Genomic DNA, 26,087 nt, shown 5'->3' on the forward strand with positions numbered 1-26,087 from the left:
AAAAAACTATCAGGCATGCCAAAAATTTTTTTAAATGTGCTCACACTCAGGGGAAAAAAAGGCAGGCAAAAGACATGGGACTCCAAATTAGCCCAGATGTTAGATATAGCAGACACACAATTCAGAGAAGCTATTATAATTTTTAAAGAGTTAAACAAAAAACATTCAATTTTCTCTGAAGGAATTAAAAGGAAATAGTCTTAATGAATGTAAAGGTAAGGAATCCCAACAGAAAAGAAAAAAGAATATACATATATATGGAGGGGGGGACACACAAACACACCACATGGAAATTTGAGAGCTAAAAACACAACAAAAATTCCCTAGAAAGGTTCAACAGCAGATTGGAAATGGTGAGGAAAAAAAAAAAGGTGAACTTAAAGAGAGTTCAAAAGAAATCATCCAATCTGAAGGAGACGGAAAAAGAAGGAGAAAAATGAACCTCAGAAACCTATGGGACAGTATTAAGCTCTCCAATTTATGTGGAACGCCAAAAGAGAAAAAAGCAAAATAAAAATGTTGAAGAAATGATGACAAAAAATAAAAAGAAATCACAGTACAGGTGTTGTAAGATTTAAAATATTCATATATACTAAGACTTCTAGTCAAGATGGAGGCATAGGTAAAGACACTTCACCTCCTTGTACAACTACATAAAAAATTACAGTTTAACTACAAAACAAATATTACCCAGAACCATCAGAAAATTAAGCTGTATGAAAGTATGACAACGAAGGATTTAAGAAGCCACATTCATCCAGGTGGGTAGGAAGGGCAGAGACATGGGGAGAGGTGGAGAGGTGCAGAGGCAGCAGAATGGGTGGTCCCACATTCACATGCGGTAGATTAAAATCAAGAGGGATACCTCAGGAGCAAGGGATCCCAGCCCCAAACCAGACTACCCAGCAGCACAGGGTTCTAGCACCAGGAAGATAAATCCCATAACTTCTGGCTGTAAAAACTGGGCAGGGGATGGGGAGGTAGATGTTGGGGAGTGAAAGAAACTGCCGAATTATCAAGATACTTTTCTTAAAGGGCTTGCTCAGACTTAGGATTTACACAGACCCATCCCTTGTGGAATTCAGCACCAGGGCAACAGCTGTAATGGGACAAGTGGCATATGGGGAGAAAGTGAAGTGACTGGAAACAGGGCCAGTGGTGAGAGAGAGCTTCCTCCCAGGCAAACCTTCAGAAGCCAGGCAGCAGTTAGTTACCTACAGGGGAGTTCCCATAAGACTGTCAGCTGATTTCTCAAAAGAAACCTTGCAGGCTAGAAGAGGCTGGAAAGAAATATTCAAAATGATGAAAAGTTTACAACCTAGATTACTCTATCCAGCAATGCTATTATTTAAAATAGAAGGGAAGATAAAGTGCTTCCCAAAGTAATGCTAAAGGAGTTCATCATCACCAAGACCTTATATGAAATGTCAAAGGGACTTAAGAAAAAGATCAGCCCTGGCTGGCATGGCTCAGTGGACTGAGCACCGGACAGCGAAGCAAGGGTCACCAGTTTGATTCCCAAGTCAAGGTACATGCCCGGGTTGTGGTGCACGTCCCCAGTTGGAGGCATGCAAGAGGCAACCACACATTGATGTTTCTCTCCCTCTCTTCCTCTAAAAATAAATAAATAAAACCTTTAAAAAAAAGAAAGACAAGATCAAAACTGTGAACATTAAAATGGCAATAAATTCACAAATATCAACAACTGAATCTAAAAAAACAAACCAAGCAAACAACCAGAACAGGAACAGAATCACAGAAATGAAGATCACTTGGAGGGTTATCAGTGGGGAAAGGAGAGGGAGGGGGAAAAGGTACAGGGAATAAGTAGCATAAATGGTTGGTAGAAAATAGACAGGAGAAGGTTAAGAATAGTATAGGAAATGTAAAGCCAAAGAACTTAAATGCACAACTCACATACAAGAACTAAAAGGGGTGGGGGGTTACTGGAGGGAATAGGGGTACCGGGTGGAGGAAGGCAAAGGGGGAAAATAGGGACAAGTGTAATAGCATAATCAATAAAGTATGTATTTTTTAAAAACTCATATAATAGCACTTTCTACACTAAAGCAATTTAACCAGAAATCTACATTTAAATTTTTCTAACTTCAGATCAGAAGAGAAACTAAGATATCAAATATAATTTAAATCCTCAAACATTATTTGTTTCAGATTTAAATTATAAATTTATAAATTATGAAATAATATTATCAAATGGTTCAGATTTTATTAAAATAAGATTTCTGATTTCTATTTTCAACAAAATTTACCTAAACCAAATAGTGGTTATTCTATGAAGAGGAGTATTCTACTAGTTGGGAGAGGGCGTAAGAAGGCTTTCCCGAGTGCTGGAAATCATCTACATCTTGACCTAGATGGTGTTTTATGTATGTACATACATATGTAAAATGTATTCAATTTTAAGATTTGTGTACCTCACTATACCCAAATTATCCTTCTTTTAGAGAAGGAAAGGGAGGGAAGGAAAGAGAAACCAAGTGAAGGATGGAAGAAACTAACTTACCTAAAACCTGATCATCTGTTAAGCCAAACGCTGACATGACATTTTTATTGATTTCATCTTGGTTTTTTAAAGGATCAAAAGCTGACATACTTGCTGCCATAACCTGAGTAGACTGTTTTCCAGAAGAATCAGAAGCAGCAGGCTTTTCTTCCCTACCATCCACAGTTTCTGTAAAAGGAAAAAACAAAACTTGTTTCCATTTTACCTATACTCACTAAGGGCTAACAAATAGAAGATAGGGAAATACAGGGTAGGTCAAAAGTAGGTTTACAGTTCTGAGTATGTGAAACATAGGAGTTTATTCCTGTATTATTATTTATTATTATATTACTTTCCATACGAACAACTGTAAACCTGTTTTTATCCCACACTCTAAATATGTGCATATAGTCTAAAATGTTAGTATTTCTGAATGCAGTATTATAGATAATTCTACTTCTTTATACTTGTTTATAATTTTTATTTTTTAATTAGAAAAAAGTAAAAAAGAAATACAAGATAATAACAGCTTTTTCAAAAAACTAAATCAACCTTCTTCCATAAGAATTATTAGATGAGAAAAAAAATACAAGTTCCTCAAGTTCCTTAACAAACAGAAACATTTTACTTTTCTTTTTGGTGCCCCAAGACCTATATCCTAATATCAGAGACAGGCTGAACAATTCCCTTATTCTGTAAAAGGAAAAGATATTAACTAAAGTTACAGTTATCATCTTTTATGTTTTATTTCTACTTGTTTATTAGCCCACTACTAAATTACATGGACATCTCAAGCCTACCAATACATTAAACACATACTTTTAACTTGCTATGTCTTTGTTCAAAATACTTCTTACTTACTTAAATCCTTACAGATGAAATTATATGTGTCTAGGATTTGCTCAAAATAACGAGGGGGGGGAGTGTAGATGACACAGTGCTATGACTTGATAAACTGTTAATGTTGGGTGTGGGTTCATGGGATTCATTACAGTATTATATCTACTTTTGTACAGGTTTAAATATTTTTTTAATAATTTAGTTTTAAAATAGAAAAATAAAATTCTAAATATTTTGAGCCAGGTTAATTTAAAACCATGCTTTTCTTCCATGGATACTAAGATACTCGATAAGTATTTATACGACTACTTTGTAAAAGAAAAGGGTAATTGGGTAATTTTACAAACAGAAACATGAGACCAAGAAAAAAAGACATCAAAAACAAAATAAAATATACAGGTAAAAAGAATACTGCTAAACCATTACTCAATTAACAGATAATTATTAATTTTTTTCTGTTACCAAGCAAGTAAATGAACATCAGTTATTAGACTAGCTCTTTAATCAAGGAAAAATTTATCTTGTGATAAAACATTAAGTACTAAGGGGGAATATAAGCAAACATGGGCTTGCAGCTCTCATTTATTCCTACCATCCACTGGTTACACGAATATTACCTAAATTTCTATAAATACTCCTTTAAAGTAAGGTAGATAGGCACCTATCTTCCTCACCAATTTTCCTTTTTGTAAGTCCAACGCTACACCCCAAGAGCATATCACATCAATCTTATGAATTATTCCCCCCACATTACTCTGTTCCACTACCTATGCACCCTTCCACCAACTGCGAACTAAATCCATCAGAAAACACTGCGTGTCCACCCACCTATACTAGTTGCTCCAATAGCTGCTAGAGCTACTGCAACAGGTCAATCCAGTATCTAATACAGCCTACACATTATCTTCCTCACAGAGGAAACAAGTGTACAAAAGGAGCACTACAGAAGTAGAGCACTGAAAAATAGAGACAGCTGCACTTTTTTGATTTAGAGCAAGCCACATGGTTCTAAAGAGTATGATAGATGACTGACAGTGTTGTGATCCAGACTTTCAATTTCTGATGAAGCTTCTTTGGCTTATTTTATGCTATTTTTCTTGAGATTATTAAATCAGCATATGTTTTAAGAGCTTACAAGCTTAGGAACTTCATACAAGGCAGGTGGTCAAGAGGTAAGTGATCTTACTAAGTACAGGGGAGGGAGCAAAAAATAAATTACAATCATCTCTAAAAATAAAGCACTTTGGTAAGAAGTAAACATGAAAACATGGAAATAAAAAACTGATAAAGTAGTCAATCTAGTAGCAAGAAATAAATGAGAACGAAAAGGATACCACATCAAAACCAAAAAAGCTTATAATTCTATTTCTTGGAGCAGACTGTAGGCTACTGTAGGTCATTTCTGTACAGTTCTGACTATACTTGTTGAATTTTTATCTAAGTTTCAAATTATTCTATAGATATTTATACCCCATGTAATTATATGCAAATGTTGTTGTGTCAGCATCTATGAATTCTTCTGGGAAAATGGTCAAAAGTTTTCTTCAGATCCTTGACCTAATTTGGGGCTTTCTGTTTGGAAAGACAAGGTTCAAAAAAGGCAATTTGCTTTGACCTAAAAACATAAAAAGTTTTATCATAAAGAGGCCAGGAGAATCTCATTATAGTAGTTCAGCAAATCTCCAATATGTTCTGAAATAGAGAGGTGGAACTAAGAATTACTAATCAATCACCAAATATTTACTGAGCACTACCAGTAACACAGTTCCACATGGCTGGAGAAAGAGAAGAAAAAGGAAACTATGAAAAATGCGTCTTTATTTAAAATACAACTAAATTAAGGAAAGGAAACTAACTCCAAAATTTAAATGGGGTCAAATAATAACTATCTCAGAGCCTAAATGTTGCAAGGGATTACACAATGCCACTTCTCCACAAAATCATTTTCGATTCAGCCTCTCATATGCAGTCATCCAGACTCAGTAACAGTTTTAAGCATGTAAAACTTATAAGCAAACACAAAAATTATTCTAAAAAGTTTATTTTTAAGTACAACATCCAAAAACATTAAAAGTTGAGAAAAGCAGGTGTTTTTAAAATATACTTTTAATTCATAATACATACTTAAATTTCACTTTTAAAATATATTTGGTCTCAAAATTATGCCAGTTCCAAATTTACTGATAAATCTTGCTTCATCTTAATATAAATAGTACAAGCTATCTGTAAAATGGAAAAAAATTTTCTTTGCATATAATTATTAAAAATTTTGTTTAAGATAATCTTTATACCATTTGAATATACTAATTTAGAATTATTTTTTTCTTGAAACTACTTCATATACCAATTGAAATAAAATGATTTCAATTCCTAAGGTTCATTAATTAACTTTGTCACAAACATAAGAATTGAGGCTAGTTGTAAAACAATCACCCAGAGAGCATTTTAAAAATGGGATTTCTGGGCCCTGTGCTCCAGGAGATCTATAATAAGATCTAGGAACTGGTATAACAAAATCTCCAGGGAACCCTGATGAACCTCAGGTTTGGGAATACACACATGAATGCCAGTACAAAGAGAAAAGAATACGAAGGTGTGACAAAGAGAGTGCCAACCCATTCCTACTGAAGAGTTAAAAAAAATCTGCAAAAAAATGTAAAAATAAATCAGAAAAACATGGATTCAGCCTACCATTTTCAGGAATATTGGTGGAAGGTCCTGGTTCGCCAGGTGGTTCCAAGCTATCCAATAAGCGATTCACTTTATTTCGAAGTTCTATGAGTTCTCGACGGAGATATTTCACCTGACTTGATTCAAGGGGTCTTGGCTGGCCATTAACTGGAATAAAAGAATTAATTTGCTTAAAATTAGGAAATGTTTTTTGAATAAGCATATCAACAGAATAACATGCAATAAGAAAAGATAAATATATCTTTAAAAAGTGTAACAAAATCAAACAAGGTACCTATAGATGTCATTTGAATAGTAACTCTTTTTAAGGAAAGAATTATTTATTGTGAATAATATACTTTTTGGAAAAAAAAAACAATATTCATCAGTCTTTGCTGATGCCAGATCTATGGCTTAGACCATAGTGTTTAAAAAGGTTTATTAGAATTCAACTACAGTAAAATAAATTAAAATCTATAGAAAACTTTAATATAACAGAAATTATATATCTTCAAAAGCTCATTTAACTTCACCTTATCCATTATATTCTTGAAATAATACAATAAAGACCTTATTCTACACATAAATTTTCACATAACTAATAGGTCTGTTATCCCTCTTATCCACTTTTGACCTAAAAAAATAGCTACCTAATATAACTGATCTAAAAAGTAACCTATTAAAACAAAAATGTGCAGGATTCATGAATCCATACCACCACTGACCTTAAATGTAGTGACAGTGGACCCTTGAACAACAAAGTCTAAACCACACAGGTCTACTTATACAATGATTTTTTCCAATAAATACAGTATATATATTTCTCCTCTTATGATTTCCTTAACATTTTTTTCTAGACTACATTATAAAAATACAATATATAATAAATATAACATACAAAATGTGTTAATCAACTATTTGTGTTAATTGTGAGGCTTCTAGTCATTAGTAGGCTATTAATAAAGGTTCTGGGAGTCAAAAGTTATATACAGATTTTTGACTGAGTGAGGATTTAATGCCCCTAACTGTGGTATTGTTCAGTCAACTGTACTTCCAAAAGCAGTATGTAAGCAACAAAAAGTCAAGATTATTCAATAATCATTTTTTTAAGGAAGGCATTACTTCATTTAATTACTTGTTTTCTCTAAATAACTTTCAGCTGACTTAAAAAAAAAAATCCTTCATCCAGCCACAAACACTGTCACCACTGAGGTGAGGTAAAAAAAGTGACACAAAGCTCTGAATGCAAACCTCAAGATAGGAGTTGAAAAATTAAACTAAAATGCCTTTATGCATTGCCAGTACACATACATACAAATTGCTAAGCTATCATATTAGAAAAGGAAATTTATTTGAAAATACTGGTTTAGGGTTAAATATATTTCAAACATCAAACCACTAATATAAGCTTTTAGAACACAACCCACCAGTATTTGACACACACCCTATATAGTTATGAGGAAATTCAATATCATCTCCTACCTATATCCATTAATTATTGGCTTTTACTGGGTATTACTGGTTTTTCTCTAATATCTGAAAAAAGAAAAGCAGCCAGGTACTGACTGGTACTGTAAAACAAGCCATGGTGTTTGTTTGCCGTAGTTGCTAGAGACTGGCCTGGCACTCACAGGTAGGCTGTGGTATTCTCTTGCTGAACATGAACAATTTCAAGGAACACCAACCAGAATAGATCACTCTGTTACTGTGATTAAGACAAAAGCAAAGCCACTCCATGATCATGTGAGAACTCAGACAAAAACAAGAACACTGACCGAACCACAAAAATGACCAAACATCCCTGGCTAACATGAGTGACTCCTGCTATTTTAACAATTTTAACTTTAGCCTCAATTCATTCCTCCCATCTTCTGGTTAAGGTTTAGTAAGATGCCCAATCATAGGATCACAGCTGCCACTTCCTTACAGCATCCAATCTATAGCAAGGCCCCACTTCTCTAAACCTTCTCCAAAATCACCTAATACAAGCCCAAGACCTATGTACAACCCTTTCCACACACTTTTACTGAGACAGTCTGTTGTTTCCCGTGGTGTTCATTTTCACTCACTGCAGAGTATTTGTAGTTATACTCCTTTTCATTTCTAATGTTGCTTATTTGTGCTTTTCCTTACTAATCTTAATAGAAGTTTGCTAATTCAAGTCCCTGACTTCTGGTTCATCTTTATTATTTTCTTCCTTCTAAGTTATTTGGGCGTACTTTGTCCTTTTTTAATTTAACACTACACATATAAAATTAATGCAAAATATACCCAAATCTGTTCAACTACAGCTATAGTACTGGTAGTCTCTGGCTGAAGCACCAATGTGTGTGATCTCTTACCAGAACTTTTAAGAACCCAGCGTATACAAGGTCTGTCCAGAAGGTATCCAACCATTTAATTGTAAGAGACATTTATTGAAGAAGATGCAAGATACAAGAAACATTGTACATAGGACAATGATGCCTCAGTCCCCTTCAAAGTAGGCACCTTGGCCCTTACACAGTTTTCCCAATTGTCATCAGCTGCCCCATCACAGTTTCTTGAATCTCATCGATGGTCTAAAATTTCTTCCCTTTCAAATGTGATTTTTTCTTTGGTTGACTCTCTTATGATCATTTTATTATTTTTTCTATTCTTTTTATATGCTTGAAATAATTTATTGTCCAAGTCCTTTTTCCTTTTTGTTCAATCTTCCCATCCCCTAACCTCCATCCCGCCCACCACTAAGTTTTTGGAAAAGCCAGAAGTCACAGGGCATCAAATCTGGGTTGTAGGGGGCTGAACCACCTGGGTGATTTGATGTTTCACCAAAAAACTCTGCACGAGATGTGATGCATGAGTGGGTGCATTGTCATGATGAAGCTGCTAATCACCAGTTGCCCACAGCTGTGGCCTTCTGAATCATCTGAATAGTTTCCACAGAGAAACGTTCAAGCTTAACACAAAATTTGATGCAAATTCGCTGCACTACTTGCTCAGTCATTTTGAATGTGACAACTACACAGTACTCATGCTCACTCAACAGGGTCTACCGTTCCCACTGACTAGGACAGTGAAGTCATCATTGTTCAAGCAAGAGCATTCCAGTCCACTCTCCTTGGCTGCCAGGTTATACCAGTGTCACCCAAACTGTTTATATTAACAATGGCTGGACTTTCTCTGGACAAACCTTATATATCCCTAATAAGGCCTATGACCTAAAGTCATCTACTTAGTGGTTTTTGGAATACCGTGTATTATATACCACCCAATTAAAAGCTTAAATTCCCTATTCCATAACTATGTATTTTTATTAGTGTATAATTTTATATGACTTTAATAATTTCAAGCATTTAAAAAGATAAACACTTTAAATACACATTCATTAAATCTTCATTCTCCCATCTTTGCTCCTAATCAATAAGAAAGCAATACAGCAGTAATTAGATCTCCCTACCTCTCCCCAAAACTCATCCTCCCCTGCTTCATGGTTTAAATTAAAATTTTATATTTTTTCTATAACAATCATTAGATTTATCTTTGTTATAATTATAATTAGTATTTTAGTTATACTTTCTAATCTTTTCATATTAGGGTATATAGCAATTGTTCTTTGTGATAGTTGCCCAACATAAGGTTAAAAAGTACCCTTCTATTTCCAGTTTGCTGTGACTTTTTAACATGATTGAGGTAGGAATGTTTTCTCTTTTAGAGAAGATGATTCAGTTATTCCCCTTCTTTTTCCTTAACTAATCTTAATAGAGCTTTGCTAATTGTATCTTTTCAAAATTGTTGATACTATCAATACCCTGACTTCTAGTTCATTTCTGCTCTTTACTTAATTTTCCTCAAGTTATTGGGTTTACTTTGTTCTTTTGTATTTAAGGCTATAAAGATCCCTTCAGGTTAGCTTTTGCACCCTCTACAAACTTGTTATGTAGAAGTCATCATGCATTTCTAATTCCCATTACTATTTCTTTTGTGACTTACTTTAAAAGCATATTTTTATCTTCAAAAGTATTGAAACTGGGTTATCTTTTTTTGTCCAGTGGCTTCTGATGAGGCCAGAGAATATGATCTCTAGGACATCTCTGGCATGTAATATCTGTTGAAAAACCCAGTATATGGTCAACTTTCATAAATACCCATATATACTAAAAAAATCTATATCCCTTCCTGACTGATACACAAGATCAAACTTGTATCTGTTTTGTTCCAATTTTCCCTATCCTTGCTAATTCTGAGCCTACCTGATCTACCAGTTTCTGAGAGAAGAGTATTAAAAGTTCTCCCATGATTGTGAATTTGTTTTCCCTTTTCTGCCAATTTTTCCTTTAAGATAAAACTAAGACTATGATGCGTAAGTGTTCAGAATTGTTATATGTTCCTAGTGAATTATTCTTTTTATCATTGTTGTGATTACTACTAATAAAGTTTTCACTTAGAGTCTATTCTACTAATATTACCAACTATCTTTGAGTTTGTCTAGTCTATGTGTTTCTAGCTCTTTAGTTCAAACTGTGCATAATAATCTTTCAGTATGCCTCCTATAATCGGCATTTTTAATTCCAGTAAGAGTGTCTACCTTTTATCTCGTACATTTAATCTGTTTATGTATATTGTGGTTAGTGTTTTGTTCTATTTATCAAGCTTTCTCTCTGTCTCTTTTCCTGCTTCCTCGCCATCTAGTGAACCAAATACCCTTTGCCTCTTCTCCCCCTACTGGCTAGCTATAGTCTTAACAATAGTTACTGGTACATTTCAGACATGCATACTTCAATTTAGAAAATCTATAATTATTATCCTTTTCCCAAACAATACAACTCTTTAAAATAGTTTAATTCCTTTCAAACGCTCCTGCCTTATATATAATTATTGCAAGGTATTTTTGTTCCATCTTGTTTTTATTCATAACTGTGATTTTTATAATCAGTGATCATTTAATTTACAAATGTTAACCAGTTTACCTGCTTACAATTTCTTGCATCTTTCTCCATTCTTTTAGATTCAATTCCCTCTTTCTGAAACCACAGCTAAAAATTCTTTTAACAAGCGTCCGTGAGTAGTAAGTTTTCAGTCTTTGTTCTTATTTTCTCTTATTCCTGAAGTTTAACAAACTATAGAATTCTACTTTTGTATTTGTTTTTCTGAACAGTTTGAAAATGTTATTCTTTCTTTTAGCATCTATTATTACTATGAAGAAGTCTAACAGTATAATTGTGTTGTTGGTGAGCAGTCTTAATTCTCTCAAGCTTTTTTTTTTTAATTTAAATTATTTTATTGTTGTTCAATTACAGGTGTCTGTATTTCTCCCCACCCCTTCCCCCATCCCTCCCAAATCCACTGCCCTCCCTTGCTTCCACCCTCCACCTTGGTTTTGTACATGTGTCCTTCTCAGGCTACTTTTAAGACTATCACATTGCCTTATATATTTCCTGGCTTCAAGACAAATGTCCATTGGAGATTTATTTTTACTCATCCTGCTCAGAACTCATCGTGCCTCCTAAATCAGATGGTTTATATATTTTATATAATTCTAAAAAAGTCCTTAGCTACTACTTCCTCCTATATTTCCATTCCCCCAGTATCTCCTTCTTTAAAATCTTAATGGAAATAGGCAGGACTTTCTTATTTTCTCATATCCTATTCTCCATCTCTGTGTTTTTGTGCTTTGTTCTGTAATTTCTTTGGATTACCTTTCACTTCACTGATTCCCTCTTCAGCTGAAATTAATCTGCTATTCAACCTGCCCACTTTGTATTTAATTTCAATGATTATTTTTTCACCAGCAAAACTTAAATTCTATTTAAAATTTATTCTTTTTTCAGTGCCTTTTTCTTATATTTATTTTTTCTTTCATGTCTTAATAACTTTAACACATTTTATAGATATCACTTCTATTAATTAAAGTTCTTAGAAGTCTAATCTTATTAGTTGTATCCATTGTTTCTTCCTCACATGGACTGTTTCATGTATCTTACTGGTTTCAAACTGTTAAATTCACCAACAAGATTTTGTCTGTGAAAAGCCTATGTGACCTGGATTAAGAACATACCATTCCAGAGATTTTTGCAGTTGTTTCTTGCTATTGTTTTTTGGTAATATCTGGAATTGAGAGTTCCCAAACTGAACAGGTATTTTAAATTTAAACCTAACACACCTGAGGACATGGTTATGAATCCTTAAGGATGCCTGCACAAACCCCCGACAGCCCAGGACATGAGTTCTTATATCATTTCCTTGACTTTTCATGTTATCAATAAAGAGGTATTTTTCACCCTGGCTGGCATAGCTCAGTGGATTGAGCGCGGGCTGCAAACCAAAGCATTGCAGGTTTGATTCCCAGTCAGGGCACATGCCTGGGTTGCAGGCCACGTCCCCAGTGGGGAGCCACGTGAGAGGCAACCACACATTGATGTTTCTCTCTCTTTCTCTCTCCCTCCCTTCCCCTCTCTAGAAATAAACAAATAAAAATCTGAAAAAAAAAGGTATTTTTCTTCTATATTCTTTTTGAGAGTATAGCCCACTGAGGGTCTAAGACCCAATGCCTATACACATAGACACCAAATGCCAAGCCCTCAGATTATGCAGACTAACAACTTCATTATCATCACCAAAAGCACCCCACGTCTCAGCTTTTGGTACTTCAGGCCCTGTTTTTTTAAATTCCATCTATTTTGGTTCCCTGGACATTTCCTTTACTCTCCTGAGCTCAGGTACATACTTCAAAATATATATTTGTAATCTTTACCTAGCACATCCTCAATGTTTCTGGAAGGAGGGCTTTCAGTTTATCTAATATGCCTGGTAGCTAGCGAAGAGTGGTAATTTAGATTCAATGTTATTTAAAAAACACCTTTTATTTAAAAATGTTCTAAACAGTTTTTGTTATTAGCATTTTAAAGTCTGATTCACATTCACCCATCCTAGAAGGAGATGAAAGAGATACAAATTAATTCAACTAATCATAATCATATTTCATGGAACTGTAAGGTTCAGTGCCACGTCATATCTTTTAAATCTGAAACAAAACAAAACATTTAGGAAGAGATGTCCACATTTTACTGTTCACATAATCATGCTAGCACTTTAACTCTATAATAATTTCTATCTTGTCCCTTAAGAGTTCCGCCTTGCAAATATGTTAAATCTATAAGGAAACAAAATCTAAATTAGAGTATTAGAAGTAGTCCTATACTTGTTTTTTTTTATCAGAACTACCTCTAATCTTTAAGTACTCCTTAAAAAATAATGTCTAAGGTATTAGGCCTATATATTAAGCCCTGAAAATAAGTAAAAACATACACATCACAGAAAATAATTATATAATCTTCAAGAACAAAATTTAAAGGTAGTGTTAACACTAGAATTATTTGTGGCAAAGTGGCAAAAATTACTTTTTTTTTAAGGTATAGAAACTTTATCGGAAGAGATTATTCCAAGAATAAAGGACTACTGCAATGAGATGTGTGGGATGAGGGGGTGATTACTGACATAATGGAACTCTCTGACCACTCTTATCTGCAACTGTTTTCAAGATCAGTTGGACATTTCTTTTACAGGGAATAGGAAACAAAGGCTAGAAAGAACTGGCAATGGGAATGTGGGATGAATGGATGAAGGTGGCAGTGATCACCCTGCAGATCAAAGAATGTTTTCTATCGAAGCCAGCCTATTTTCAGGAGAGCTAAATAAGAAGGGGCTATATGCTAGCCCACAGTGAGGGTGGGTCAAAATTTAGGGGCCTGAAGGAAGGAGAGAAGACTAACCAAAGTTTGGTCAAGTCAAGATAGCCAGTATTTTGTCCATATTGGTCAAAGAGTACACTCAGCTCAGCTAATCAAATATCATGTGAAAATAACGGGAATTTGAAGGGTGTGTGTCTGACCCTGTCATAAACAAAGGGGCATCCGTGAGTCATATCTAAATCACATGGGGAAGGCGGTTCCTTGCTGTAAACCATTTCAGGAACACAAACGGGTGGGGGGATTTCTTTAATCACTGGTTTCCAGAATCTCAGCATTCAGGTTCAAGTTCAACATTTTCAGAAGTCACAGGGTTCAAGTTCAACATTGTCAGCATGCAGAGAAACTCTCCACCAATTCAATGAAAAGCTGAAGAGATATAGCAGTAAGGAGACGCTGGGTTCTCAGGTGAGTCCAGACCTAACTCCCTGCTTTTTCCCCCAAAGGGTGAGGAGGCATTTAGCAGCAAAGCCTGTCGCAGGAAACAGGCAGCCTCCATGAAGTGAGTAACACTGAGGCCAGATGCAGCCAGCATCACACAGATTACTCTTTAGGGTAACTAAGCAGATGAGGAATTTTAAACATGACTATTTTCTATTAATTATATATACAATTATAATTACACATGACCATAATTATATATAATTACATATAAAATTAAGCCTTAATAATTCAAACATTTTGATATAGCTGAAAATACATCATTTAATTCTGAATCTTTTCTGAATTTCTGAATTTAAAAGGAAAAAAAGCCAGAAAGTCTTTAAATGAAAATACAATGAATAAAATAGTAAATATATTAGCAAGCTTACCACTTACCAAATAATGTCAGTTTCAGTATCCTACTACACTGAATGGCAAAGGAAAGATCAGAGCTATCAAAAATTGTTATAAGATCTCCATCTGTACAAAAAAAAAGAGGTGTCAGATTTGTATCAGCAGTAAACTACAATATACATTAAATTAAAATCCAAAATTCAGATTGCAGGGCATAATTAGAATCTCCCATAAAAACCTTATACACACATTAAGAGATCTAGGAAAGATGTATTTGTTCAAAAAAATATTAGGTCAACTTGGCTTATTATTTTAATGACAAGGTATGTATCATTAAGCAGAGTCGAAATATAGCTAACATTAATGCATTAAGTCATTTTTTACTAGTCACCAGGATATGCATGGCAACAATATCAAAATTACTGGTTTAGACTACATCTTTCCATTTCAGAAAATGTAAATATATTTACCAAAAGCTAAAATAATAAAGATCCTCAAGATTAAAATTTTAATTCTAAGTACACTAAAATGCCACTGACACAAATGGCAGGGAAGCCATATATTGAATGTAAAGATAACAAAAAGTGTTACAAAGACGTTTGCAGAATTGCCCTAATGAATGGATAGACACTACAGTCTTTCAGGTCACTAACAATTTAAAAATGAAAATTATCAACTCACCCCACCGCCCCCCAAAATTCATATACACCAGATTCTGAAATCCCCTAGATCACAAGGATAAAGAATATGATAATTAGCATATCAACTGCTTGTTTCAAAACTTTCAAAGGCCTAGGGGGTAAATAAATGTTCTCTAGAGAGAGCAGGGACAGAAAAGCAGCCACAGGCAGGAGTAGGTCAGGGGCTTCTGCAGAGAACCTTCATAGACACAGTTGGGTTGGGTGGGAAGTTCTGTCCTCAGGAGGCTGGGAGACTGCTCTACTACACCAACTCTAACACTGACTGGGCAGATTTGGCAATAAAAGCCATAACAAAGAATTTTATAATTGTTTTCAGCTCTTTATAACCTGATCCACTTCTTGGAACAAACACATCTAATGTTCAGGTTCAGGGATTCTACTCATAAACACATTTTTAAGAAAATACAGTATATATGTAAAAGAAGGAAACTTTCACTGACTGCCCTTTTTCTGTTCTGAATTCCACAACAGAAACAGTATATCTGATGATTAGAAGTTTACCTAAGCCAGAACACAAGTTATAAACACAAATCTGTACAATTCAAAACACTTAAAAATAACATGTAAAACAAATTTACATAGTAACTAGATGTAGAGGACAAAGTTTTAATAATCAGGATACCCTAAGTTAGGGGCCCCCAAACTGCAACCAATGGACAAATCTTTATGTTTATAGACTGCAAACTAAAAATGGTTCTACATGCTTTAAAGTGTTTTTTTTTAAATGATGAGACGGAGGGCTTATGTGACTGATTCACAATGCTAAAATATGTATCTGATTCTTTAAAGAAAAAGCTTGTTGACCCTGACCTAAATAAAAATAAGGGAGTTAAGAGAAAGCCAGATAAACAGGTTAAGATATGCCAAGTATGAAGTAAAAGCAAAGCATCTCAAGTAAAATGAAAATTGTAAAATTCAAGTTGTAAAGTCAAAAAAATTTAATTTAATTTGTAAAGTCAAAAAAATACTTAATAATATGTAATTTAAATTGATAAAGCCCATATTTGGAAGTCAAAGGTGTGAAAGTCAGTATATTGTAAGTAGATGAGATTACTGGGAAAAGAACAGGAAGAAAGTTGTTTTCCTTTATTGTTCCTGATCATGAGTGACCCATAAAAATTAGTTTTGAGTAACATTAGAGTATGTATTATAAAAAAAAAAGGAGAATTACACCTGTAGCTTAGCTGTTCATCAGTGATTTACACTTACCTTCCACAGTATAAGTTGTCAGAAAGTGGCTATCCAACCACAGATATTCCTCAACCCATTGACACCCTGGTCTGGATGATGTGATGTCAGCAGAAATGATATAAATATACCACCTCAAGACCCACAGAGTACAACTACCCATGTGTTCCTCTACAGTCTACCTTTATCCATCTGCCTCCCAGCTAACACTGCTCAAGGTGAGTTTGTAAGCCTGTGCTGAAGATAGAATTGATGTCAACCTGGGTATCTGAATGATTTCTTGAGTGTTAACCACTGAGATTTTAAAATTTCTATTGTAATAGTTGTCATTACTATTACAATAAACTGACAAAGAGAAGAAGCTATTAGTGAAAAAGAAGAAAATGGGGACAGCACAGTGTCAGAGATGTTAAGAAATAAGAGTATTTAGCACAGGATGGTATGGATAGCAATGTTGAGTATTGAGATCAAAGTGAAACAGACTAGAAATAAATTCAGCAGTAAAAAAGATACTGGTAACCACCTAAAGTACAATTTCAGTAGTTGTTAACAAAAAGAACAGGTTTAAAGAAAAGGAAATGAAGGTAGTCTACTACTACAATTCCCCTGTGTTTGGTGAAACATTTGTTATGTTAAAATCCATTTCCTTAAAGATAGTTTCATGGTCAAATGGGTCTGGGAATACTGCATGCTATAAATTGACAATACATATCAGCATAAATTCCTGCATAAAAAAACACATCTGTCCTGGCTTGTGTGGCTCAGTGGATTGACCAACTCCCTGGGAAACCAAAGGGTCGCTGGTTTGATTCCCAGTCAGGGCACATGCCTGGGTTGCAGGCCAGGTCCCCAGTAGGGGGCACGCAAGAGGCAACTACACATTGATGTTTCTCTCACTCTCTTTCTCCTTCCCTTCCCCTCTCTAATAATAAATAAATTTAAAAGAAAGGAACACATCTGTCTTTGTTTAAATAAGCTTTTCCATATTTGATCAACCATGCAATCCTTTTTTATTCAATACCTAGTGACATCCCTTTCACTTCAGGAAATACAAGAGAAAGTTTGGTTTTGAAAGCAAAAAGAAAGCCAGATTTCCCTAGACAGAAGAGAAAAAAATGCTTGTAAAATACATGTGACAAATGTTATATCCCTTAAACCCTTTTCTAATAATATATCCCTTAGCTATTTTTAACTTACAAAATAATAACTACACAAACATTCCATGAGATATTGTAAAAGAAGCCGGCACTCAAATTAACATGAAACAGAACTGATTTTTTATTCTGAGACAGTTCCATGAAATATAGGCAAAAGAATACATATTATACTTACGTTTTGAAAAACTAACTTTAGAAACACTCTTACCTTCATCTTTATACTTTATTGTAACTTCATCATTACTCAGAAGTTTTCCTCTGAAAACTCGTTGCATCATTAGCACTAATTCATCATACGTAATATCTTCATTATGAATGGGAATTCGTCGAATATCCTCCCCAAGTTGAGCTTTGATGATTAACTTCCCACTTAGGTCCAACTGTCCATTCATGGTGGACTCCAGGATGTCAGATATATACAACTCTAGAGAAAGCCTGAGAAAATGGTTTTGATGATTAAACAGCTATAAAACATATCTTAAAAGATAAAAAGCAAAGCTATTATTAGAATCTAAGAAATTTGGACCATCGAGAGACATTCACTCTTCCTATGTGACCATATTCATGTTAAAATGGTCTGAAGGTAACTTTGTTATTCACGTAAGAAAATAAGTTTTGTTTTTTTATGTCTATTACTATTTCACCCACCTTTTAACTGCTTATCTGACATTACCGTTTCGATTTCTATTTTAACAAGTCTAAAACTTCTCCATTTCATTCAGTGACCATCCTTCCTTCCAGTTGTTCAAGATACACATGTATTCTCTTTTCCTCACAACTTGTATCCACCAAATTGCTAACAAATCTAAAACCTAGTTGCCACTACCTTATCTCTAGAATGCAATCACTTTACTGTCTTCACTTCTAATTAGCATGATTCAAGCCTCCATCATCTTTTGCCTGGATTATTGCGAAAGACTCTGAACTGATCTGCCTGCTTTTTACCTTTGACCACTTTTATCTATTCCCAACACACCAGGCCTGTCTTTTCTTTTCAAGACCAAGATGTTCTTGAATACATTACCTATAACCACTGAACATTTCCCCTAGCATCAATTCCTTTTTCCTCCTGCTCCAAGTAAATGATCTCTCAGAATGCTTAAAGTATCTAATCTCCTACTGGCTACATTCTGGTTTCAACCTCATGCTTTACTACTGGTAGCTTTCTTTTTTCTCCTCTTAAATTTGTTATTTCATTAACATTGTACTTGGTATCCATAGTTATTTACAATTATTATGTGTATATGTCTGTGTATGTGTCTGAAGAAAGCACCCCTCCTGCCCCCAACACATCTCAACCCTTAAAATACTTGAAATATTCATGAATCCTAATTCATTTCGTGAATATTACATAAATGCCCCATGCCCTTGCAACTATTCCTTAAATGAATATCTCACCATCCTTGAACAGGTACTTTATTGATAAATCTTTAATGCCCCAAGTTAAAATGGGACATTAAATACTGAATCGGACACTCTAAGGTCAATTCATAAGAATGTATTGTGTTATACAATCTGGATGCTGTGTTTATCTTAATGTAAAATAAGAATCCAGTTAGTTTTTTATTTGCAAATTCTCACAATGGACTTCTCATGAAGACTATGATTAACTGAAACCTCTATACAACCTCTTCACTTGTTAGCCAAACCTGACCTCTTCATTTAGGAAAAATTTACCGGAATACATATATGTGCCAAGCTCTGAAGTATGATTACTTCAACAAGACAGTGAAGATTACACTTTGTTTGCTCTATGGCCTAACACACAGGTGGCAAACAAACACAAGGCCCGGGCCGAATCCGGCTCTTCACCTTGTTTTATCCGGCCTGGCGCCTTGTGTCTACCCCGCAGCAACTCCAAGCTCTTGCTTAACTGTTAAGGAGTAGTTACATTTATATAGTCCTAAATTACATTCGGCCCTTTGAAGGCAACCTCGAGGCTGATGTGGCCCCCAGTGAAAATGAGTTTGACACCCCTGGCCTAACAGTAATAAAGAACTTCAGTAAAACAATATTGCTTTCTACTACCTACAGGTTGTGTAAATCAACAGTAATGTAGCTAAGGACCAGGGCTTAGTACTATCTATTCTCCGCAGCACCTAGAATAGAACCTGACATATAGTAGGTACACACTTTTTGCTGGTTCCCTGAACAAAAGACTAATGAGAAATAATATTAAGTTCTGGTAAAGGAATTGGGAGAAGAAAGCTGTATCGTCAGGTCAACTCCTAAGTTAGATCTTCACAATGTACCTTCTTTATATAGCTAAAAGTGAAAACAGACATACTCCTAGTTAAAAGAATTTCCAACATCAGATATTATTGATAGTATGTATGCCCTTTTGATTGTGGGGGATTCTTGCTCACCAATGGATCTCAAAACATTGGTCTCCTTCACTTTGTATCTGCTACGTTTGCCTACAAATTCACCTATTCCTTGGTGTTTCCCATGGACTGTAAACTCTCCAGGGCCAGGAACTAAGGTTTCTTTCCAAAGTCTGTCCCCAGTTTGTGCAGTCATCTCTTTAAATCATGCACAAATATCACAAAACTAAGCACACCACAGAAGTTCCCCTTCGAGGGGAAATCCCATCCCCATCTTTTTTTTTAATGTAACAGTATAATTTAGTGCCACCTCTTTTTCTCTAACTTCAGTCACAAGATGGAGACTGGCATGAACTACTACTACCCAGGACTGTTGGTGAGATCCTTACAGCATTTTCTTGTCCTTGCTCCACTCCCTCTTAAGTCCAGAAATGACACAGCCACCAACTTAGGCAACCTCCCAACAGGAACACTGCTCTCAAAACTAGAGAATAAAGTGGAATGCCCAAGGACACATAAGAAGACTGCCTCTCGAACCAGGATCTAGGTTTGGTGGCCAAGCCTACAACTCCACTAACCCTATGGGTGGGGCCCTGCTCAAATTCAGAGGGGCGTGATTAGGCCCGTCTACAGGGTAGCAATTTCCTTTAAGAAATTCTAAGTAAAATCAACCCGTGATTATACCGAAGAATCCACAGAGCCTCCAATTCTGTCTGACCAGAGAAAGATGGTCAAGATTCCCACTACAAGCCATGTGACCTTACGCAAGTATTTCAAGAAGCCTCATTTTCATCATATGCAAAAATAGGAATATCTAAATTTGGACCATGCATCTAAAATACTTTGTACAGTGCATATCAAAGTAAACTCTTAAAAGTTAGCTATAATGCTCACTACGAAACTGGGCCGGGTCTTCAAACGGCACTTCGGCACTTCATTACGTGGGGACATAGACAAAAAAATTGCTTCTTCTTAGAAGACCCCAATCAACTTCTTCCCACAGGCACCATTTTCCACCCTTTTCATCCTTCCAAGCCCCTGTGGAGGTTAGGCGCCCGACCACCACAGGCCTTCCAAATCCCCTCTCCTGTGCCTCGGGCAGTCCGACTCCTAGAGCCAACCGGAAAAATCGCGACAGCACTCTCGGGCCCAAACATCCCCCGCAGCCCCGTGAGACCCGCCTCCCAGCCACTGTGGACCCCTCCTCCCACCGCGGCGGCCCCCTCCCCCACGCCAGGCCCCACCCAGCCTCTCTCCCCTCCCCCTGCGGCCCCTACCCAAGGCCCCTCTGGCCCCACCCGCCGGGCGCCCGCGGGTTCGAACAAGGCCCTCTCCGCGCTTCCTCGTCTCCTGCTCGCCCAGTCCTACAAAGCGGCTGCGCCCCCGTCTCCACCAGCCATACCGGCTTGGCGAGGCCGCGTTGCCGCCTCTCCGCAGGTCTCCGCTGACCTGACCGGTGCAAGGCCGCCGGACTCTGGGACGTCTGCGGCGGCTTCGGTCACGTCCCACTCCACCGCTCTCCTCAGTTGCCGCACCTCGCTTTCAGGATCGCGCAGGCCCCGGCCAATCGCACGGACGCACCAAGCCTAGCGAGCTCTGAGGCCCAGTACGTGGCAGGTGAGGGAGGAAGAGGGGCGGGAGCAAGGGAAAAAAAAAAATGTCCTTTCGCCCCGCCTCACTGCCAGCAGTCCACTCCAGAACGCATGCGCAGCGGCAGCGGCTCTTGGAGCTGCTGAGGTTCGGGCCTGCGTAGGGCGGAGTCTCTGCTTTCTCACTAGATCATCGAGTATAGGAAGTTCGAGCTGAATGGACGCACTCGAGCGCCGGACCTGACCAGGCACTTCCGGTTTCCCTGACAGCTTGTACTGTACCTCTGGTCTGTCACCCGTAGGCGGGGTGTAGAGAGTGGTGTTCTGGAATATTTTTGAGACCCAGTTTGAAAATCGGCATTTGTCCAAGACTGCGTTTTGTTGTTTTGTGACCATTGACGTTATCTTCGTCATATTTCGCAAAGCCTAACATTTTCCCGCCTCTCTTGTACTAACTCATTCATTCATTTTTGGGCGCCTACGCTTTGCCAAGTACTGTGGTGGGAATGCAGATGAATCAGTTTGTGAGCAAGGAGTTTCCAGTAGCGTTTATGCGACAGGACAAACCTGTGGGTGTGTAAGTGATAAAGGCTGGAAAATTAAGGCTGATTTACGATTCCAGAAGCCTATTTGGAAAAGGCATTTGTGCACTACAAACTCTTTCTGTCTCTCTTACCTAAAACATTTGTTTTGAATACATGTATTTGTGTAATAAGTCCTGGCCCAGACTGAACCCTACATTGGGGTGGGGGGGGGTCGTGAAATTTGGGGATAAGCGAGTGATATTTTCAAAGTTACAGGCAAGTTTTGCCTTTTGAGACAGAGACTAAGCAATGAGCAGTTCGAATTCATCTATTCCCCGATTAATTCACCAGATAAAAGGACCTTGAGTAAAACAAATTCAAGATGAGAAGTCATTTTTTAGTATTGTAGATAATGTGATTTTTTTGCAGTCATTAGGTTTTGAGACAATATGAGTATATTTGAAAGTGAAATATGTGAGCTTAGAAGACTTGTTGCCTCTAAATTGTATTTTGCAACTGTGTGTATTGTTTTTTGAGCAATTAATTGCTTGCAGGAGTTGGGGAGCCGAGTTTTATAGAAGGAATGAAAACAGTTCTTCACCATCTCTGAAAATAGTTCTTTGCTTGTTATGTGGAACTAAGTAATCCAGATTTGGGCAAGTGGACTGCTGTCCAATAATAATATTGTTATGTCTTTGAGATTGTTTGAAATTGTATAAAAACACACAAATATGGGTAAAAGTAAAATATTCCTGCCAGGAAGCCAATACTACCACTTTCAATCTTCCTATAAAGAGGTCAGGAGATCCTAGGGCAGGAGATTAAAAGGATGAACCTTCGCCTGGAATAAGGGGAAAGAATTTCTTCTTTCTAGGTTCCCAGGAATGGGCACTCACTCAAGAGCACTGCCATTGAAAGGAAATAAACTGATCCCTGCTACAATGGGGCCGGCTGGAAGCTAGCGAGATAGGCACTCATAAGGTGGGCTTGTGGTGGGGCTGGGATTTGTGGACTCTGAAAGCAGCTGGAAATTCTTTACAATTCCCTCATGCTTCATCCCCAAACAATTACTGAAGCCTTATTTAATGTTAAAACCTGTTCCTGGCCAGCACTATTCAAGTTGAAAGATGGGATAGTGATGATTCCTCGGGTCAAAGCAGAAGCAGGAGCTGCCTGAGGTAAGAAGTGAGAAATGAGAGAGTAAAGCATTGATTGGAAGCCAGACCAGAAGCTCAGGTGACATGACACCAGAACATTATGTAACATCATGCAGCATTAAAGCATTTCTCCAGGATTCCCCAGAAATAAACATGTTAAATTTTTTTAATAAAAAGAACTATAAAAGATTTTGTCTCCTGCTATCCAGCTGGACACAGGCTTAAAATATTGTCTTTGGACATGAAATTGAGGACATTTACCTTTATTTATATGTCATATAAGAGCATGTATAGATAAGCACAAAAAATTATCATCTGAGTTTGTCAAGTTGCCACCTTTATATTATAAACACCTTAATAACAAAGCCATGTTCTACCCATTTTCATTTCAGCTTACTACTAAATTCTCCGCAAAACTTTGGTGACCTTTCCTGTTCTTGATCTTATATAACCACTGCATTGTTTAAATTAATTTAAGAGCACAATGAACAGCTAGAATTCACTGCACAATCCAAGCATCAGAACATTACCAATTGTCCCCCTATGTACTCCTCCCCAACATGGTCCCCGTGCCTCTCTCCTGAATGTTGTGTTTATCTTTCCTTTGGTTTTGTTGGTTTTTTCAATCATCTATATTGTTTAATCACATATGTAGTTACTGGAATATATTCAGTTTTACTTGTTTATAAACATTATATAGAGTATGTATCTATGATTTAATGGGACATAATATTTGCACTCAATACATTCCTGCTGTTACATGCAGATGGAGTCCATTTATTTTCATTGCTGAACCATATTTCTCTAAGGAGGTATACCACACATTTGTATTTCTAATTTCTGCTATGTGCCTCTTGTATACATCTCTTGTATGAGAGTATCTTGGTGATATGCACATACATGGACTGATGGATGGCAGGTTATGCAAATATTTAATTGTATAAGATAATGGCAACTGTTGGCATCATTAAGACTATTTGGGGAAAGTGTAAATGGTATATTTTTGTGGTCTTATTGAAGACTGTAAATACTATGTTGTAGCCTTTACTTTTTGTACAAAACATTTTATAATTAGATACTTAGTTCCTTGTGAAATCTCACATTATTGTTCTGTATTCTTACTTATAATTCTGTCTTTGAATATCTTGTTTACCACCACAACCACCCTGCCGCCGTCCAGTTTGAGGCCAGTGATTGTATTCTGTCTATCCCTCCAGCATCTGGAATTGACTGCCCTGTGTGTGAATAGTAGGCATTTAACGAGTCAAGTTGTTGAGTCAATAAAGCAGTTATTACTGTTTCTGTAATGTGCCCACAGTTGCTGATGCTACAGGTCTCTGCGCTTAAGCTCCCAAAACATGGAGGTGATAACTGGCCACAGAGTAATAACCTGAGTTGAGCCAGTTACCACGGCTACCAAAAACACAGTTCTCCACAGCATGTGGAAATACCGATTTTACCTACTGGTGCCTTTTGTTAGTGAAGCTAACAAGGCTGTTATCATATAAGTATCACTTACTAAGCACTTATGGTCACATTTATTGGGATAGTCATCAATCAACTCATTAAGAAGATTGTTCTAGGAATTCCATATGTAATCACACCTTTAAAGTACTGTTAGAAAATATTTTACCTTTTGTGTGTGTGGAACTTAGAAAGGTACTGAACCAGAGACAATTGAACTTCATGCTCACCTAGCCCTCTGTGTTATGTGCAGGTAAATTTGGTTTTAAATGAACACCAAGAATAGCCCTGAATCAGAAATGTCCAAGTTTGAAATACGCAAAGAAAGGAGACTCAGTGTAAGGAAACACCTTTGACACTACTTGTAGCAAGGGGAGGAAGGAGGCTGGATGTTCAAAGGTTACTTTCCATGTTTTACAGTATTATACTGTGGGTTTGAGAGAGGCAGTCAGCTCACGTATCTACCATCTGCTCTGTCTCCCTGAAAGTCTGTTTGTTTAGAACTCTTCAAACAGAAAAGGAGGAATCCTAAGAATGAGGAAAGGAGGTTTGCAGAGTATACAGGAAATGGAACAAAGACTATGAACCTCATAAGCAAGTTGGGTGAAACTTGTGTTTCATCGTCCCCTTTAGCATTTAGTATAAGTCATTCTGAAAATTTCAGTCATCTGAGCCACCCTCAGAGGAGCCAAAGAAAGGATGTACGTTTCTCCTGGTGTGAGAATTTCAAAGAAGTTAGGTCCCTCTTCAGAAAGATCTCTGTTGTGGCTATAGAGACAGTCAGCTAAATGAGCAAACTCCGAACAGAAGGGGAAACTTACAAGAACCAAATAGAGGTCAGTTGGGCAGATCAGCCTCCCCACCATTGGCCAAACATAAAGATCTGTTCTTATAAGCCCTGGCTGGCGTAGCTCAGTGGATTGAGCGTGGGCTGCAAACCAAAGTGTCGCAGGTTCGATTCCCAGTCAGGGCACATGCCTGGGTTGCATGCCATGACCCCCAGCAACCACACATTGATGTTTCTCTTTCTCTCTCTATCTCCCTCCCTTCCCTCTCTAAAAATAAATAAATAAAATATTTTTTTAAAAAAAATCTGTTCTTATAAACAAAAGAAGCTGCCACCCCATGCAGAGTTGATAAAGGAAAAAATTATGATATTCTTACCATGCACCTTTGAGTGAGTCATTCTTAGCACCAGCTAAACAAAGCACTTCAGTCTGCCCTGTCAGTTGCACATCCACTGAGACCCTAAAATGTTTTTGCCTTACCAGGGGGTTCTATGTCCAACCTCTCTTTGGAGAAATTGCTCCTTGAAGACAGTTCTTCCTCTATTGTATAACCCTAGAGGCTTGCCCCTCCTAGTTATTTAATACATGTTTATTGAATGAAAGAATGAAAACTCATAGGGCCATCCAGAAACAGTGAGCAGCCATCACTGGTGAGTTCCTAGTTCCCAATGTTACCAG

The 26,087-nt window shown here is 36.8% G+C and overlaps 1 protein-coding gene across 4 annotated transcripts in view; it reads right to left on the reverse strand.

Annotated features, from left to right (window-relative positions):
• TFG (trafficking from ER to golgi regulator) overlaps positions 1-21,533 on the reverse strand; it is a 36,644-nt gene extending 15,111 nt beyond the window's left edge. For 2 of the 4 annotated variants that reach the window (XM_045850752.1, XM_045850750.1), the window contains exons 1-5: positions 21,290-21,533; positions 17,772-17,998; positions 14,560-14,643; positions 6,035-6,181; positions 2,525-2,692 (exon numbers count right to left, since the gene is read on the reverse strand). In XM_045850752.1, coding sequence (XP_045706708.1) covers positions 2,525-2,692; positions 6,035-6,181; positions 14,560-14,643; positions 17,772-17,955 — 583 coding nt within the window. In that variant the 5' untranslated portion in view covers positions 17,956-17,998; positions 21,290-21,533. The remainder of the gene's footprint in view (positions 1-2,524; positions 2,693-6,034; positions 6,182-14,559; positions 14,644-17,771; positions 17,999-21,289) is intronic. The other 2 variants (XM_045850748.1, XM_045850751.1) reach the window with 2 other exon arrangements.
• Between the last annotated feature and the right edge of the window lie 4,554 nt (positions 21,534-26,087).

The sequence above is a fragment of the Phyllostomus hastatus genome, unplaced genomic scaffold (assembly GCF_019186645.2).
Source record: "Phyllostomus hastatus isolate PE091 unplaced genomic scaffold, TTU_PhHast_1.1 phas_contig_86, whole genome shotgun sequence".
NCBI classification, from domain to species: Eukaryota; Metazoa; Chordata; class Mammalia; order Chiroptera; family Phyllostomidae; genus Phyllostomus; species Phyllostomus hastatus.